The 16527-nt window shown below is 42.9% G+C and overlaps 1 protein-coding gene across 1 annotated transcript in view; it reads left to right on the forward strand.

Annotated features, from left to right (window-relative positions):
- CHRDL2 (chordin like 2) overlaps window positions 1–16527 on the forward strand; it is a 123873-nt gene that overhangs the window by 56859 nt on the left and 50487 nt on the right. Inside the window, exons 2-4 of the mRNA XM_075592770.1 lie at window positions 1094–1206; window positions 11293–11386; window positions 12910–13052. Of these exons, the coding sequence (XP_075448885.1) occupies window positions 1094–1206; window positions 11293–11386; window positions 12910–13052 (350 nt within the window). The remainder of the gene's footprint in view (window positions 1–1093; window positions 1207–11292; window positions 11387–12909; window positions 13053–16527) is intronic.

Genomic DNA, 16527 nt, shown 5'->3' on the forward strand with positions numbered 1-16527 from the left:
CAGATTCTGTATACTGTATTATGGAATAACACGAGATGATGGAAAGTACCAGAAATCTTAAGTTATCTGGTTACGACATAGATAAGATCCTCGGGAAGCTTCACTCCAGTTGCTTAAAGAAAATGAACATCTCGGAGTTATTGGACGTGAAACAATGTCACTGGAAGTTCCATTCATAACAAACGAGGCAAAGAAGACCCAGAGAATCCAGACCAGTTTTGTGCCTGTAAGATCTGGGCAGAGATTCTTATACATTAGTTTCAACGTGGCTTTGGCTTTGTTTTATACTAGGGGACAGGCAAAATGTTGCAGCTAACACAACATATGAAAAAGAAAGAGAACTCAAAAATGTGAAGAGTCTTGATACTCATCATGAAACTCAAGAGGACCAAATAAACTACATAGTCAATTCTGAGAACAAGATTACATTGAATAAAGCCAACAAGTACAGTACAGCATATCTACATTGGCACATAAATCGGCTAATGCTAAGGATTAGCACTTTTGCAACTTTGGTAGACAACTCCCTTAGACTAGAAGCTCTTCGGGAAACGGATGCCATTCTCTCTACTATATATTTACATTTTAGTCTGATGCTGTCACCCCTATATTTTATATATAGATTGCTGTATTTCCGCTTAGAGCATTATCAAAGGGAATTATAACATATACAGGTTTGTTACAGGTATATACAATTTCAATAATATAACAGCAAGGTGCGTGCAGTATATTAAACAACAGGAAATAACTATGCGACGGAACTGGTACTAATGCCATGGCCATGTAGTTTCCAAATGAATGCATACTAAATACTGCGTTACACGCAACCTAAAAACAGAGTGAGGGCGATAATGTGATATTGGTAAAGTTCCCTAAGCTATGAACAAAACCAAACATAGAATTAGAGAAATGCATTGTCCAAGGACAGATTTTAAATGATTTAGGCATAACTTCTACGTATCTATTCCATATCGGGCCAAATTCCCTATTGGCGACTTTGGAGTATATAGAATTTAGGTTCCATTCGAAAGCTGTGTAATTCTAGCAGTTAATGTACAGAGGTTTAACATCGCATGCTTCTGTTTATCTCCAGGACCGGACATGTTCTGTATATTTCACGGCAAGAGATATATCCCAGGAGACAGTTGGCATCCTTACCTAGAACCTCAAGGAGTCGTACATTGCATACGCTGCACCTGCTCGGAGGTACGTTGCTTAAATTGTGCATGTTTAGGTACCGTAAGTCACAAAAATACGTCTTTTGTTTGTTTAATCGGTCATCATTTGAATGTCCTCTTTCTTTTCATAGCGCCCGTCTTCTCTGCCATTTTCTGGCAGGTTTGAGACTGGTACCAATATTTGTGTCAGGGTGAACTCATCAGCATAATAATAATATTCTTTTCCTGTATCGGGAATCGATACAATCGATTTTGTGCCTGGAGCCCAAGGACACTGTGACTTGACAAGGTCACAAGAAGCTCACACTGGGTTTGCTTTAAAGGCAATGATATTACCACCATGTTATCTAAGCGCTAGTGTCGCCTGCTCCTATGTCCTAGTCTTATGCACACGATTCCTGGGATTGAGGAAAAATAATGAAGCAAAAATGCGGGTTTCAAATGAATTAATAATAGAATCTCCTCGCCCTCCCACCCCCAGGTGAGTTGGGATGACTGAATAATTCAGTTGAGTTGTCGGGGAGTTCGGCTCAGTATATCCAATGCCAATTGAGCCCAACTCCAGTCCTCAAAGGACCACTAACAGTGCAGGTTTTACGAATACCCTCTCATTAGCACAATCATATTGACTGAACCACCGGTGCTCAAGCAGGGCTGTGCTTAAAACCTGGACTGTTAATGGGCCTTGAGGACTGGAGTTGGGCACTAATGTTCTAGGCTAATCAGAGAGCTCCATGAGGGGTATTTACAAAAGACTACCGGCTTCATAACAGGTGCATAACTCATGCAAGAGAATTGAGCTAAATTGATAAAAACAGGAACCCAAATTGCTTTAAATAGATTTCTTTTCCTTTGATAAACACGGCGCTGTTTTTGCCGCAGAATTACACCCGCGAGACTTTAGTAAATAACCCCCCCCCCCATCTTTTAAAAACTCCAAGCGGGAGAGCACATCGGGGTGTAATTGCTAAGGTCCCCGGCTGCCATAGTAGGGCAAAACCAGAGCAAACACAGAGCCATATCCATCAAAGAGCAATAGGAGATTTTCCTTGGACATATCTGGTGCAAATCTTTTGCCAGTTTTGCAGCTGGAAGACTCTAGTAAATAACCCCCAGTATTTGAAAGGTAATAAGGCTTGTGAACAGGTTTCGGACACCTCTGCCCCTGTGTCTCTCACCCTCAGTCTTTTTTTTTAAGCACCTTGTCTGTCTGCCCTTTTTTCTTTTATATCTCCTTGTCCGTCTCTCGAGAGTCGTAGTCAGCTTTTGGGGCAATTTATCTGCAGGTTCAGAACGGCAGTAGAAAAAAAACGCAACGTATTTATGAAAGAAATAAATAATATTGAAAACAATCGCGCAATTGCCCGTTACCTGAATTCCCAGCGTTTAGAGAGGTTTTGAAAGAAAAAAAAATCTGTCTCTTTGCACCTATTGTGCCTTGTGAGTATGTAGTCGAGATTATACTGCACCGACACACTTTATTCGAGCAAATACCCAGTATGTACCTGGCAGATACCTGGAATGCGCCGCTTCTCACCTCTGACAAGCCCCGTTACGTTTGCCTTCCCAGCCTGGGTTCATGCCTGGCTGACGGGCGGCTGATCTGTTAAATGATAATGATTATGATTTAATAGGCTGCAATGCTTCGCGTGTCTACCAGATGGCATAAATTCATGAATTGTAATGCAGTATATATATATATACTGTGCAGTATTGCAGCCAGCGGGAATAAAATTCTTCAATCCCTGCCTGAAAATACCTCAATGCACTCGGGCAGAAAACAGTCACAAACCTCAATACACCCGGGTATACCCGAATTCGTGGGACTAGCCGAGCTCGAATAAAGTGTGTCGCCAGTGTAGGGATATCTGTAAAAGACATTCCGGAGCACATTGTAACAAGATGTATAAAATGATGGGTCAGTACCTTGTTTGCCCTTTATAGTCAGTAAACATCCCTGGCACACACATCTTACAGCTCATGAATGAACACTTTATGTCACTTTGACACATGTACATCATGGTTTTGCTTTCTCCCACTCTACATTTGCCACCCACCATTTGTCTTCTTTCCCTTACTCTTATTCTTTTTTGGCATCAAGGTCCTGGAGGAACATATTTCATGTATGCACCAGGCTAGTGAGGCCTTGATTGCCCACTGTAAACTTCTTTGGCTTCAATAGTGAGAGCATCACTGGATGTACCTGGTATTCCAGTGGCACGGCCACAGGTGATTCACTCTTTGCTGGGAGCCAATGTGACCTCCCAAAGACTTCATCAATTTTAATAACATTATTTCTGGAACTGGTGGGTTTGTGGAAGGTTGACTAGTGCTATCACAACCCAGGCCACACCACGTGGTTTGGAATAAGGTGATATATATATATATCAGTTCTGTAGGGGCAGTATTGCATTTGTTATATCCATTATATGTTCGTCTCTATCCTTCCTACATGCTCATATTGATACCCCAAATCTAAGCTAACATTGGTTTAAATTAAGTATGAATTACCTTAAAACCTTCATGCTAAAATACGCAGGATTAAATGATTTAGGGGCATCACATTTATAATAGGACATATCCTATAGAAAGCAATGTTTCTGTTTTCTGCCAGGAGACTACGTTATATAGGCTCCATAGTGTCAATGTAACTCCCACAGTAGGAGGTAGGAAAGGCGGATGGGCACTAATCCTAGTAACACTACAAGCTAGTAAAATAAAATTACTTTATTTAGAAAAAAGGTAGGACATCATAGTAGAACCACTCTAACGCGTTTCATCCCTAACATGGGACTTTATCAAAGAGTACCGCCTTTCCTACCTCCTATTACCTACTTGGTATGGAGCACACAGCAGTCTCTGAGGCTACAGGTGTTTATTATCAACACTGAACGGAGGCGGTATCCAGCTGATCTGCGCTATAGCAACACCCTGCATGCAGTATCCCAAGTCCCGGCACGGCCGTTTCTTTCTGGAGGCAGACCCAGTGTGATCGGAGGGTTGGAGCGCTCTACCCGGGGACCCCAGCGCAACACAGCCGGTGAGCTCTGTGACACTGCCTACACGTCATCTGCCCAGGTCACAGCACGGCTGGTTGCCTCGCGGTATAGAGCCCCAGTGTTATCTATGGGCTTGATCGCACTACCCGTGGGACCCCAGCACAGTGCGGCCGTGGCTTTCGGAGACGCAGCCCCTACGTCATCAACATCGGCGAGCTGAGGGTTTTGGCATACACGCCAGGCAGCAGATGAGTTGCGGTGTCCATCGGCAGATCAGCGAAAGGAGCACCCAGGTTCTTTGATTCCTCTGCAGCTGGGATTCCCCTGCCTTATACAGGTTGGAGGGGATTTTTTTGCTTCATTGCATTGCACGGCTGAAAAGGTGGCAGGATTACCGGTCGGGTCAGGTTAGCATTATTGGAACTATTATTGATCAATAGCTTATGTGGCTGCGGCCTCACTGCTTTGTATCTTTGGTTCACATTTGCAAATTAACCCCCGACTGGTGTGCCCATACCTTTATAGCCATCTTGACTTTATTCCCTAATACTTATTATCTCACACCTGCCTAAAGACATTCCTAGTTACTCCTGGACAGTGATTGCATTTTTTGCTTTTTTATATGATTGCAGCATTGGAACATTGGAGTTCACTCTCCATTTTTTCTACTAACTCCCACATTATATTGCTATAGATTCCTGGAACCCCAGTACATCTATAATGTCACTGCTGTGACTTTTTTGTTCCTCAAAAGGAATCCATCGGGGTTCAGTGTGGCATTGTGGTTGTGCGTACCCGTGGCTTAGTGTTCCTGGAGTCATGGGTACACGTGCTGGCAGTGCCACATCACACCACCCCACGCACATAGACCCTTTTGTCTCTATGACATTTCTTTCACCCTGGGCTTCCTTGTTGGAAAATAAGTACAATATCCGTGCAAACAATATATATATATATATATATATATATATATATATATATATATATATACTTAGTTCAGTTATGGTGGGTAAAAAAAGTGAGAAAACCCCTCCGCAGTAAAGCATATAGCAAAAGGAAATATTACTGTATGCTCATTTGCATGTCTTAGACAGGTCTGCAACCCCGCCTTTCACGATTATCACCCAGCATACAGTGCTTCCACTGCAGCAAGGGATTCTGGGAAATAAGCACACAGTTCCACCTTTTGCTTCAAAACCATATAACATGGTCCCCAATAAGCTTATGATTGCTGCATTTAACAGCTTTCAGCACAGCCTGGGTTAAGATACATAGCCAGTAAACCCACCCATAGACGTTCAATAGCAAATTTCCATTTGCTATATGCTTTACTGTGGAGGGTTTTTGTCACTTTTTTTACCCACTATAACTTAACTAAGTATATATATATATATATATATATATATATATATGTATATATATATATATATATATATATATATATATAAAATAAAAAAATAAATAGATGATACCGTTCTGTGGCTAACGAAATGCTTTTATTTGTGCGAGCTTTCGAGATACACTGATCTCTTCTTCCGGCGATGTTACAATGAATGAAGCAAGCAAAAGCTTCATTCATTGTAACATCGCCGGAAGAAGAGATCAGTGTATCTCGAAAACTAGCACAAATAAAAGCATTTCGTTAGCCACAGAACGGTATCATCTATTAATTTTTTGATTATTGAAGCTCGGCTAACACGGTACTGATACCTCTACATGTATATATATATATATATATATATATATATATATATATATATATATTGTTTGCACGGATATTGTACCTATTTTCCAACACGGAAGCCCAGGGTGAAAGAAATGTCATAGAGACAGAAGGGTCTATGTGTGTGGGGTGGTGTGATGTGGCATTGCCACCACGTGTACCCATGACTCCAGGAACACTGGTTTCGAAGCAAGAATCCCTTGCTGCAGTGGAAGCACTGTATGCTGGGTGATAATGGTGAAAGGCGGGGTTGCAGACCTATCTAAGACATGCAAATGAGCACACAGTAATATTTCCATTTGCTATATATAAATAAATAAACGTGTTGGGCATCACACCTGCACTAATAGCCCTTACACCAGGGGTGTCAACTCCAGTCCTCAACCCTCCCCAACAGGTCAGGTTTTCAGGATATACCTAATTCAGCACAGTTGGCTCAATCAATTCTTGCTTCAGCACATGTGGCTCAATCAGTTCCAGCTTCAGCACAGGTGGCTCAATCAGACCCTGCTTCAGCACAGTCTTTGACCGAGCCTCTGATTGAGCCACCTGTGCTGAAGCTGGGATATCCTGAGAACCTGACCTGTTGGGGTGGGAGTTCTTGGGGACTGGAGTTGAGCACAACTGCCTTACAGCACTAAAGGGGTTAAGCTATAAAATAAATGACTGTGCTATACTAATACACTACTCTATTATCCTGCTGCAGCGAAGTGTTTCATGACGGGGCTGAACGCAGCTTTACAAGCCATAACATTTTTTGACTAATCCCTTTCCCTGACCACTATTTCTGAGCTCCAGCCGCGTCGCAGTCATTGTAACAAGGACTCTTTCATGGGCCCTGGAACAAGCACTTGCGCGTTGGAGCTCAGGCCACTTAGGAGCTAATTGATAGTGAAATACACACAGCTCGCAGCTCTCAACCCACATCAAGCGTTCAGATGACACTGGCACAGCAGCAACAGTGTGACACCAGACAGCCTTGCCAGACACTGCTGACATCACTTGGCTTCCTTGTTTTTCAGACAGGTTAATTGCCCTCACTTAATAATTTTCAGCAGAATATTGCACGGTAATATTTAGCAAGTACATTGCTCCATTGTTGGTGGCGGCCCGGAGTTCTCCTGCTGAGGGAAAGGGAATTGGCCCTGCCACTTGTTTGGAAAAATGGCTCCACTCACGTCATGTACCTGCCAATGTTACCTAATGCTGTGAGACATATCCTGTAACTTTCGACTTTCTAGGTGCGATAACGTCTAAATTGATGCTGTTTGAAAGAAAAAAAAAACGCGGATAAAATGCCCATGAAGTTAACTTTCAAATGAATTTACACGTTCAGTCTTGTAAGGGTTTGCAATGAGCTTGTCATGATTAGCTTGTCAACCCTTCCTAATTTATGTGATGCCGGTTAATCCTATAACAGAAAAATATTAAATTGACTGTATTCTCAGTCTGTAAAGTGGTCTACAAAAATAAAATGCTATTAATTGAAGGTGCATTCACTTTGGTGTTAATGGAAGGTTATAAGACATTTTATTGGATCAATAAGAGTTTCTCGTAGATGTAATAGAGTGTAAAGAGCTTTCAAAACCTCATCTGGGACCTTCTTCACATATACTTAAAGTACAAATCAAGTAAATCAAGCCTACACGTGACAAGGAGACCCGTGAGGTTTTGATAACGCTCTACACACTATTGCATCTATGAGTAACTCTATGTTGGTTCGTTAAAAAGGTATCTCAAGCTATGACATATCTACACTTTTCCAGGACCAATAGCTATTAGAATTCTGCACCAGACACTTGCAGTAAACGAAACATCTGACTCTTCTTTGTTATCGTTGAATCACTGCTTTTGTAAGTAAAACATATGAAGGTGCTATGGAAAACATAACACGCAGAGTCAGCTCTACTAAGTGTTGCCAATCTACAAAACACCCTCTTGGTATTGTATTGTATGTCTTCATTTATATAGCGCCAAAAGTGTACTCAGCGCTTCACAAAGAATACAGTGCAGGGAATTATAATAATACATTGAGCGCAGCAAAATCAGACAGTAGGAATGGAAATCCCTACCCCGAAGAGCTTACAATCTAAGAGGTAATGGGAGACATCTTACGACCATTCCCCCGAGGGGCTGTAGGGTACATGTCTTATGGAATAGCAAAGCTTGGTAAATGTGGACTATAACTTGTATTTTATGTGGTTGCCTCCATAATGTTGTTCACAATAAGGAGTCACCTTGGTCTGTTTTTGGGCAGCCGTGAAGGTTGTGAAGCAGAGAAAGTATCAACAGGAGAGAATCTGAGTCATAATCAGACCTTTAAAATAGGTTGTTTTTCACCAGTAGGTTATTGGAGATTGCTTGAGCTACAGTCACAGCCAGCGTGGCCGCGCTCCTTATCATGCGACTTATGTAACTCTCGGCTCTGTTGGATTGTATTGCAAATTTCATGATAACACGTTAAAACTCGCACCAGCGATGCGCATTAATGTGCAAGAATGGAAGCAATAATGTTGGCTTCAAACCCCCCCCCCCCCCGTGATCCCTATCTCCCTATCTTTAGAGACTTGCTACATAAACCTAAATATTTCTTGAAAACAATCACAAAATACTCACCAGTCGTGAACTGGCAAATTCTCAGCAGACGTTGCACATCTGTACTGGTGCTGAGTTGATGGTGGCGAGACAGTCTCCCCCTCCTCCTCTCTGACTTCCCCCTCTTTCTCATTCTTCCTCTTCTTGACCTACTTACCCTTTCTTCGCATTAAAACACTTCCAATCATGTAAAACAGAACAGACTTAACAAGCTTCTTACACTTAACTCAGCCACAAGCAGACAATTAAACAAACATTGCACAATTGTCTGGCGCGCTGGTTACAAAGGAGCGTTATGTACCAACCGTCGGACTCAAGAACTGCTTTGCTTCCACAAAATTGGTGCATTTCCAACTCAATTTCAGTTCCGTCTGTGTGTACCTTTGTGTACCGGTGGGCGTCTGTGTGTATACCTGTATGTATCTGTGTGTGCCTGTGTGTAGCTGTGTGCGCCTGTGTGTAGCTGTGTGCGCCTGTGTGAACCGGTGTGTACCTGTGTGTATACCTGTATGTACCTGTGTGTGCCTGCATGTAGCTGTGTGCGCGTGTGAACCGGTGTGTGTCTGTATGTACTGTACCTGTATGCACCTGTGTGTATGCCTGTATGTACCTGTGTGCACCAGTGTGGATGTTTCATTTATATAAGGTAACAAAGTGTAGTATTTTAACAGTGTGGCTATTACAAATAATATTACACTACTAATTGATATGTATTAACACTAAAACATACACAATGCAACTGTGCTCAACTATACTTATTTCTGGACAAATAAGAGCTTATAAACAGCGTGCCCGGTCTGTAAGGGCCTAGGTGAATAAGTCCAATGTCCAGAGTTCCCCTGGAGGGGGGTACCTGGGGTAAGAAAAAAAAAAAACCAGACAAGCACCGCTTGTATTAGAAAAGATGTATTACAATGTAAAAAAGGTAATAAAGCTCACTCCCGTGTGAGATAACGCCGGTGGGCGTGTGGTGGCACAGGCACAAGGATCGTGGAGTGTAGAGATCTTTCAGCTGGTCCCAGCTGGGGTATGCACAGCGATCTCTCCGCTCTCAGCGTCCTGCACCGAATCCCGTAAATTACATCATGCCCTCTCGCGCGTCTTTGCCTCCGTTTTCTCGTCTGCTAGCAAAAGCTTCAGACCATGAGGCTGCCACTGTCTGGACCTGCTCCTCCTCTCTCTCGACCCGCTCCTCCTCTTTGGATTTGGCGTCCGCCAAAAAACAGAGAGTGGCCAAACAGTGTCTGGCTCCGTGCTAACACCAGGGTGCCTATCTCAGCCCTACGCGTTTCGCACACTCGGCTTCGTCAGGGGATCTGACCTGCTGACGTGCCAACACACGCCCGCCGGCGTTTTCTTACATGTGAGTGAGCTTCATTCCCTTTTTTATATTGTAGTACATCTTTTCTTTTACAAGCGGTGCTTGTCTGTTTTTTTCCGTTTATGTATTAACACCAGTTGCAAATAAAAAAAAATACACCTAATTCTGTTTTAATTTAAATTGTACCAATCAGGTATTCAACATGACGCAATGCATCAATAATAATAAAAACACAACTATGCGTCATACAGTACGAAACCTTTATATATGTGATGCACATTTTGCGAATGTTTGAAAATCTTTGTAGCATTTGTGACATTTGTGACCCAGCTGAGATGTGAAACAATATGTTGATACACCGGTCTCAAAGGGGGAGGATGTGTGTCCAAGGCTCTCCCCTGCAAATAAATAATAGCGCCAGATTAACCAAAGAAACATTTAAAGCAGTATTTTATTAGCCTGGTGCCTTTTATAGCCCCTAGCGTCACATGCAGAGGATTGTTATAAAATAACGTTTATTTGGTACTATTCTATACAAAGCCTGGAACACGGCCCTTCCGTTTACCACACACTAGAGACAAACTAAAGCAAACCTGGTGCAAAAGAACGGCATTAAGAAAATAGGAAAAGTATCTGTCGTCTAAATTTAGAATACCTGTAGGTCGAACTTGATGGAAGCATATCTTTTTTCACCTCGTCTACGATGTAACTACGCAAATATGTAACTATGCAACTATGTAACTATGTAACTATGTAACTATGTAAATCCCCCATAGCATTAATTGGGATTCTATCTTTTGTAGATAAGGTGCTGTTTTTTTGCACTGGGTTTCCCCTGCTTTGCAGCCAGAAGGGGCATATGTATCAAGGCAAAAGGGGAGCAATTTTGGGGCACATTACCTGCACCATATGTATCAAAGAAAAAAGTACCATTGAAATCAGTAGGATTTTTTTTCTTTGATGCATCGTTACCTGGATACACTGACCCCAGAGTTATCTAGTAACTGGGCAACTGGCAATCTCACTGTACACCTTCTTGTTTGTTTTGCCGTTGTTATCTGTTGAGCTTTATTTTTATACATGTTGCAATTTTGTATGTAACATTTTGTAACATAAACACGTTTTGCTTTGTCCTTCTGTGTGAAGTATATCCATTATATATTCCCAGTTTGCCTATATATATACATATACATATACATATACGTATGTGTATATATATATAGATATATATATATATTTTTTCTCGCAGAAGACATGAAGCAGAATTACTATGACAGTAGTGCATACAGTACCTACATATTATCACATTTTACAGATATCTGAAGGTTCACAATCTAGAAATTGTTTTGTCTAATTATATATATATATATATATATATATATATATATATATATATATATATATATATATACACACACGCACACACACACAAACACTCTTCTATCTATTCACCTACACATGTTTTGTATCAAACAGGGTGCCAACGTGAGCTGCTACAGAATAAAGTGTCCAGTCCTGCACTGTGTCCATACCGTAACGGACCCACATCAGTGCTGTCCAAGATGTGTAGGTAAGTTGAAGCTATGACTTTGCCTCTTCCCCACAAGTACCATATATACCTATCCCCCCCCCCTCCCCGTGGGGTCCTTCCTGCGGTGGTGGTGTAGGCGGTAGCGGAAGCCCAGCCAGCTGATCCTAACACAGTTGTTAGGCTCAACTTCAGCAATCACCACCTGGATGGGCTCCCTCCGTTGCCGCCACGGCACCCGTTCCACAGGCAGGGCCCCTGGGAAGTGGGGTACGGGGAGAGAGAGGGGCCTTTTTTTTTGTTTCAATCTTTTTTATTGTGTTTTGCAGGAATATACAAGTTTTTACAACACATTAATCACGCGTCATCAGGTATAACAGAGTATAAGATTTGGAGTTACAGTATCAATTTCTCCAACGGAGGTTACATGTCTTATAACATTTTGTGGATTTGAGAGATTAGACAAGTCCTGCCACCCTACGCCTCTGACAATCTAGATGCCAGCATCGCTGTATTCCCTGAGAGGGGCCTTTTTTATAACTTGCCCCGGGGGCCTAGTGGCGCCCCTGATTCTAGGGTTTCAAATAAACAAGTAGCAGCATTTTCATGCCCCCGTGCAACAATTATACACCGAGAGCTGCAGAGAGGCGCTGTATTAATGCCCCCCCAGTGAATATAGAATCCTGTAGGATTTGTTTACCTGTAGTATGTTTTACTTATGCCTACTCTTTTGGGGTGGTCAGTAAACACCAGTAAGATCTTTATACACTGTATTCTGTATACCATACACTGTATTCTGTATACCATACACTGTATTCTGTATACCATACCCTGCTGACTATCCCTGTTACTGGAGCAGATATATATTTATATTTAATCTTGTCTGTAACTGTTACATAGGCCCATTATCATATTATCTCTAACTGCTTATGAAATAAACATAATGTACAACCTCTGCTCACTTAATGTTACCATGTATTACTTGTCACCATATCTCTGTGCCCAGGACATACTTGAAAAGGAGAAGTAACTCTCAATGTATTACTTCCTGGTAAAACATTTTATAAATAAATAGGTATATTTCTGTGCCGGGATACATGTTTGGGCTATATAAATAAATACATTATATAGCCCAAACATGTAACCGGCACAGGAATAGTATAGAATACTTGCAAATAAAATGCATCAAATATTATTATCATCATTTTTTATTTATATGGCGCCAATGTGGGGGTAATGAAATAATTGGCAATGAGGTATCTGCTCCGAGAAACGTACAATCTAAAAGTAAACATGAGAAGGTAAGTCTCCCGCAAACAATGGGTTAATACTCTGAGCCATGTTTTTGAGGAAACACAGAGATATCAACATTTCGGACTAACAGTTTATTTAATCCACAAGACTTCAAGGATCTGATAAAGATGTTTACATGATTATACGTTTCTCCCGGAAAGACGGTCCCATTAGTCAGGAGCGATCGTGAAATAAAGAGAATCTGCTTACTGTCAGCCAGCGGTGTCCTGCTGTGTGCCTGTGCTCAGTGCTGTGTTTGCTCCCTCCTGCAGAGCCGCTCTCTCCCTCCGGGCTCCGGGCTCCGGTGAAGTTTTGCCAGCACAACGGGACAACCTACCAGCAGGGCGAGATGTTCACCAACCACGAGCTCTTCCCTTCCCAGCAGTCAAACCAGTGTGTGCAGTGCAGCTGCTCGGTATGTTTCGCAGTCCTGTCTGCCCGGACCTGCATCTTACAAGGAGAGCGGTGTCTGTATCAAGGGACATGCTTTTTGTGTCGTAAAATGAACATTAAATTAATGTTAAGAAACATTAGTGCCAATATTTAAAGGTGTGTGTTTTTTAACCTGTTTTGCACCTCTTCCATCTTCCTGCTAATTGGGGAGTGTTAATTAAGGAGCAATTGTAGATGAACACACACATTATAGTGAGATGCCATCATTTTCTTCATTTGATTTTCGAATATCTCAGGTAAGTCTTGCTTGGTATAGGTGCTTCTGACTAATTATCAGACACTCCAGTGCATTGCCAAGCTCTCTGGTAGAGAAGAGGTCAACGCGTTTCTTGTACAGCACCTAATGCCGACATAAGCAAAAAAAAAAGAAGAAGAAAAAAACATGTTTTCCCTTGCACCTACTGTATACACAGTTATTTAAGCAGGGAGAAGGAGTTCCCTTCATTTAAAGAACTACAAGCTACAGGTGGTCCTCGGTTATCCGCTGGAATCCGTCCTGCAAAGATAGCGGATAGAGGACTGTCGAATTGTGTATCCCTTGTTATTCGGCGGCGGTGAGTGTCGGGTAATCTGTTCTGACGTTGGGTAATGCGCTCAGCGGAATGCATTGTCTGGCGTCGGATGACCCGTTCTGGCATTGGGTAAGGCGCTCAGCGGAATGCATTGTCCGGCGTCGGATAAGCCATTCTGATGATGGGTAATGCACTCAGTAGAATACATGATCCAGCGTCGGGTAAGCCGTTCTTATGTCGGGTAATGCGCTCAGCAGAATGCATTGTCTGGCGTCGGATAAGCCGTTTTGGCGTCGGGTAATGCGCTCAGCGGAATGCATGATCTGGCGTTGGGTAATGCGCTCAGCAGAATGCATTGTCCGGCGTCGGATAAGCCATTCTGATGACGGGTAATGCGCTCAGCGGAATGCATGATCTGGCGTCGGGTAATGCGCTCTGCGGAATGCATTGTCCGGCGTCGGATAAGCCGTTCTGACGTCGGGTAGTGGCCAGCAGAATGCATTGTCCGGCGTCGAATAAACTGTTCAAGTGATAACGGACCATCGGATAGCGAGGACCTCCCCTGTAATTTGATTACGCCAGTGAACCTGACAGTTGCGGGCCAGCTAATGGAAACATTGATAAAATAAAGAATTGTACAATATCCCAGGCAGCATACATTTACTTTAGATTTTGAGGTGGTTGAATGGATACGACATTCATTGAGGGATGGACGACAGAGGTTTGGGATAAATGGAGTAAATTCAGAGAAGGTCAGTGGAGTAACTCAGGGAATTAAACTGGGACCCGTGTTCTTTAATATCCGGAACATTACAAATCGTCTGGAAGGGGAAGTCTGGCTTTTTGCCGGTGACACCAAGATCTTCAACAGAGTTGACACTCCAGGGGAGGGGGGGGGGAAGGGGTTAAACAAAATGATTAATGATGTAGGTAGATTAGAGGAGCTGTGAAGATTGTGGTGACTAGTTTAATACCAAAAAGTGCAAAATAATGTCCTTTTGTCTCAAAAATCCAAAGGCAGAATATGAGATTAATGGCACTATAATGTGAGTTACTATAAAGGAAAGGGGACAGGGGTTATTTCAGCTGACTTAAAAGTATGCAGGTAATGTAACAAAGTAATAGGGAAAGCCAGCTTGATGCTACGTTGTATAGGGAGAGGAGTGAGGCCACTTTATCCATCATTGGTAAGACCTGAGCTAGAGCACTGTAGCTGGATTCCCCACTGAGAGAGGGGGAAGGGCGAGAAAGAGATAGGGGTGGGGGGGAGAAAGAGCGAGGGGGAAAGAGAGATGGGAGGGGGAAAAGGAGAGAGAGGTGTGGGGAGGAGAGAGCGGGGGTTAAGGGCAGAGAGGAGAAGGAGAGAAAGGGGGAGAGAAGAAGAGAGAGGTGGGAAAGGAGAGAAGGGATTAAGGAGAAAGACAGGGTAGAGTGAGAGTAGGTAGAGTAGGTAGAGGAGGGAGAGTGAGAGCGAGGGGCAGAGAGAGAGAGAGGGAAGAGTGAGAAAGAGAGGGATAAAGTGAGTGATGGGGAGAGAGGGAGAGGGGAGAAGTGAGAGAGGAAAGGAGGGAGTGAGAGAGAGGGAAGAGTGAGAAAGAGAGGGATAGAGTGAGAGATGGAAGTAGAGAGAAAGAGGGAGAGATGATGGAGTTAGAGTATCTGTGTGAGAGAGACATTGGGGAGTGTGAGAGATAGAGAGAATGCTGGATATGAGAGAGAAGAGGGAACTAACAGGGCTTCCAATAGGGTGAGAGTTAGAGACCTCTCACGCTCAATAACCCTGGGCATCAGTGGAAATGGGCTCCTGCGAAGCTGTTGGCAGCCTTGAATGTAAGGTGATGCATTCAGGAAGCAAGAATTAATAGGTTATATACAAACTAAATGGGACAAAATGAGGTCAATCCTTGATGCAGAAGGATTTATGAGTGCTTGTAGACAGCAGGCTTAGCAATAGTGCCCAATGTCAGGCAGTAGCTGCAAAGGCAAATAGGATAGTTCCTTGCATAAAACAGGATGGAAGGGAAGACCGCATACATTTGCCACTGTATAAATCTTTAGTAAGACTACACTTTGAATATGGAGTACAGCTTTGGACACCACTCCATAAAAAAATACATTATGGAACTGGAAGAAGTACAGAGAAGAGTCACCAAATGAATAAAGGGGATGGAAGGTCTGACTTATGAGGAGAGGCTAGCAAAAGTAGATTTGTTTACATTAGAAAAGAGGCATCTAAGAGTGGATATGACAACTGTTTACAAATATATTCAGAGTCAACACAAGGAGCTTTCAAGAGAACTACAGAATTTGTTAAAAAGCCAGTACAAATGACACGGGATCATCCTCTTATTCAATGCTGGAACGGGTGGGATAACCCACACCGGCACCTGATGCATGTGCCCCTCTGCTGCTTGGTCATTATCCCACCTGGTTGCCACACATGGAGGCTGATCAGATCAAAAATGAGCCCCTGGTGTCATTGGGAATGCCTCCTGACAATGTGGCTATGCCTCTTATCATTATATGAATGCCCCCTGACATGTCCACTGGAACTTGGCTTACTGACTTTCAGAGGGACGCCCATGGTTATTAATGAGAGGTTTGATACAGTGATGGCTAGCGGTTACAGCACGTTGTCTGCAGTCATCACATAGATGTCAGTCAACTACAAAGCTGACTCGATGGACCGTCTTCCTTTCTTTGCCTCTAACATTGTGCTTTCCCATTCATCTTCAGTTGGGACATTCCCTACGAATTTGAGCAATTGTAGCTGGACTATCGTGGGAAGTAAGGGATGTCTTGCAAACTCAACTTAGGATCCAGCAGCGGTTTGTAGACTGGTGGACACATACCTGTGAAAACTGGTTAGGTTTGGCCAGGTTGCCGATTGCATAAATCTGACCCATGGTATGAATACAGCCAACT

The sequence above is a fragment of the Ascaphus truei genome, chromosome 3, assembly GCF_040206685.1.
Source record: "Ascaphus truei isolate aAscTru1 chromosome 3, aAscTru1.hap1, whole genome shotgun sequence".
NCBI classification, from domain to species: Eukaryota; Metazoa; Chordata; class Amphibia; order Anura; family Ascaphidae; genus Ascaphus; species Ascaphus truei.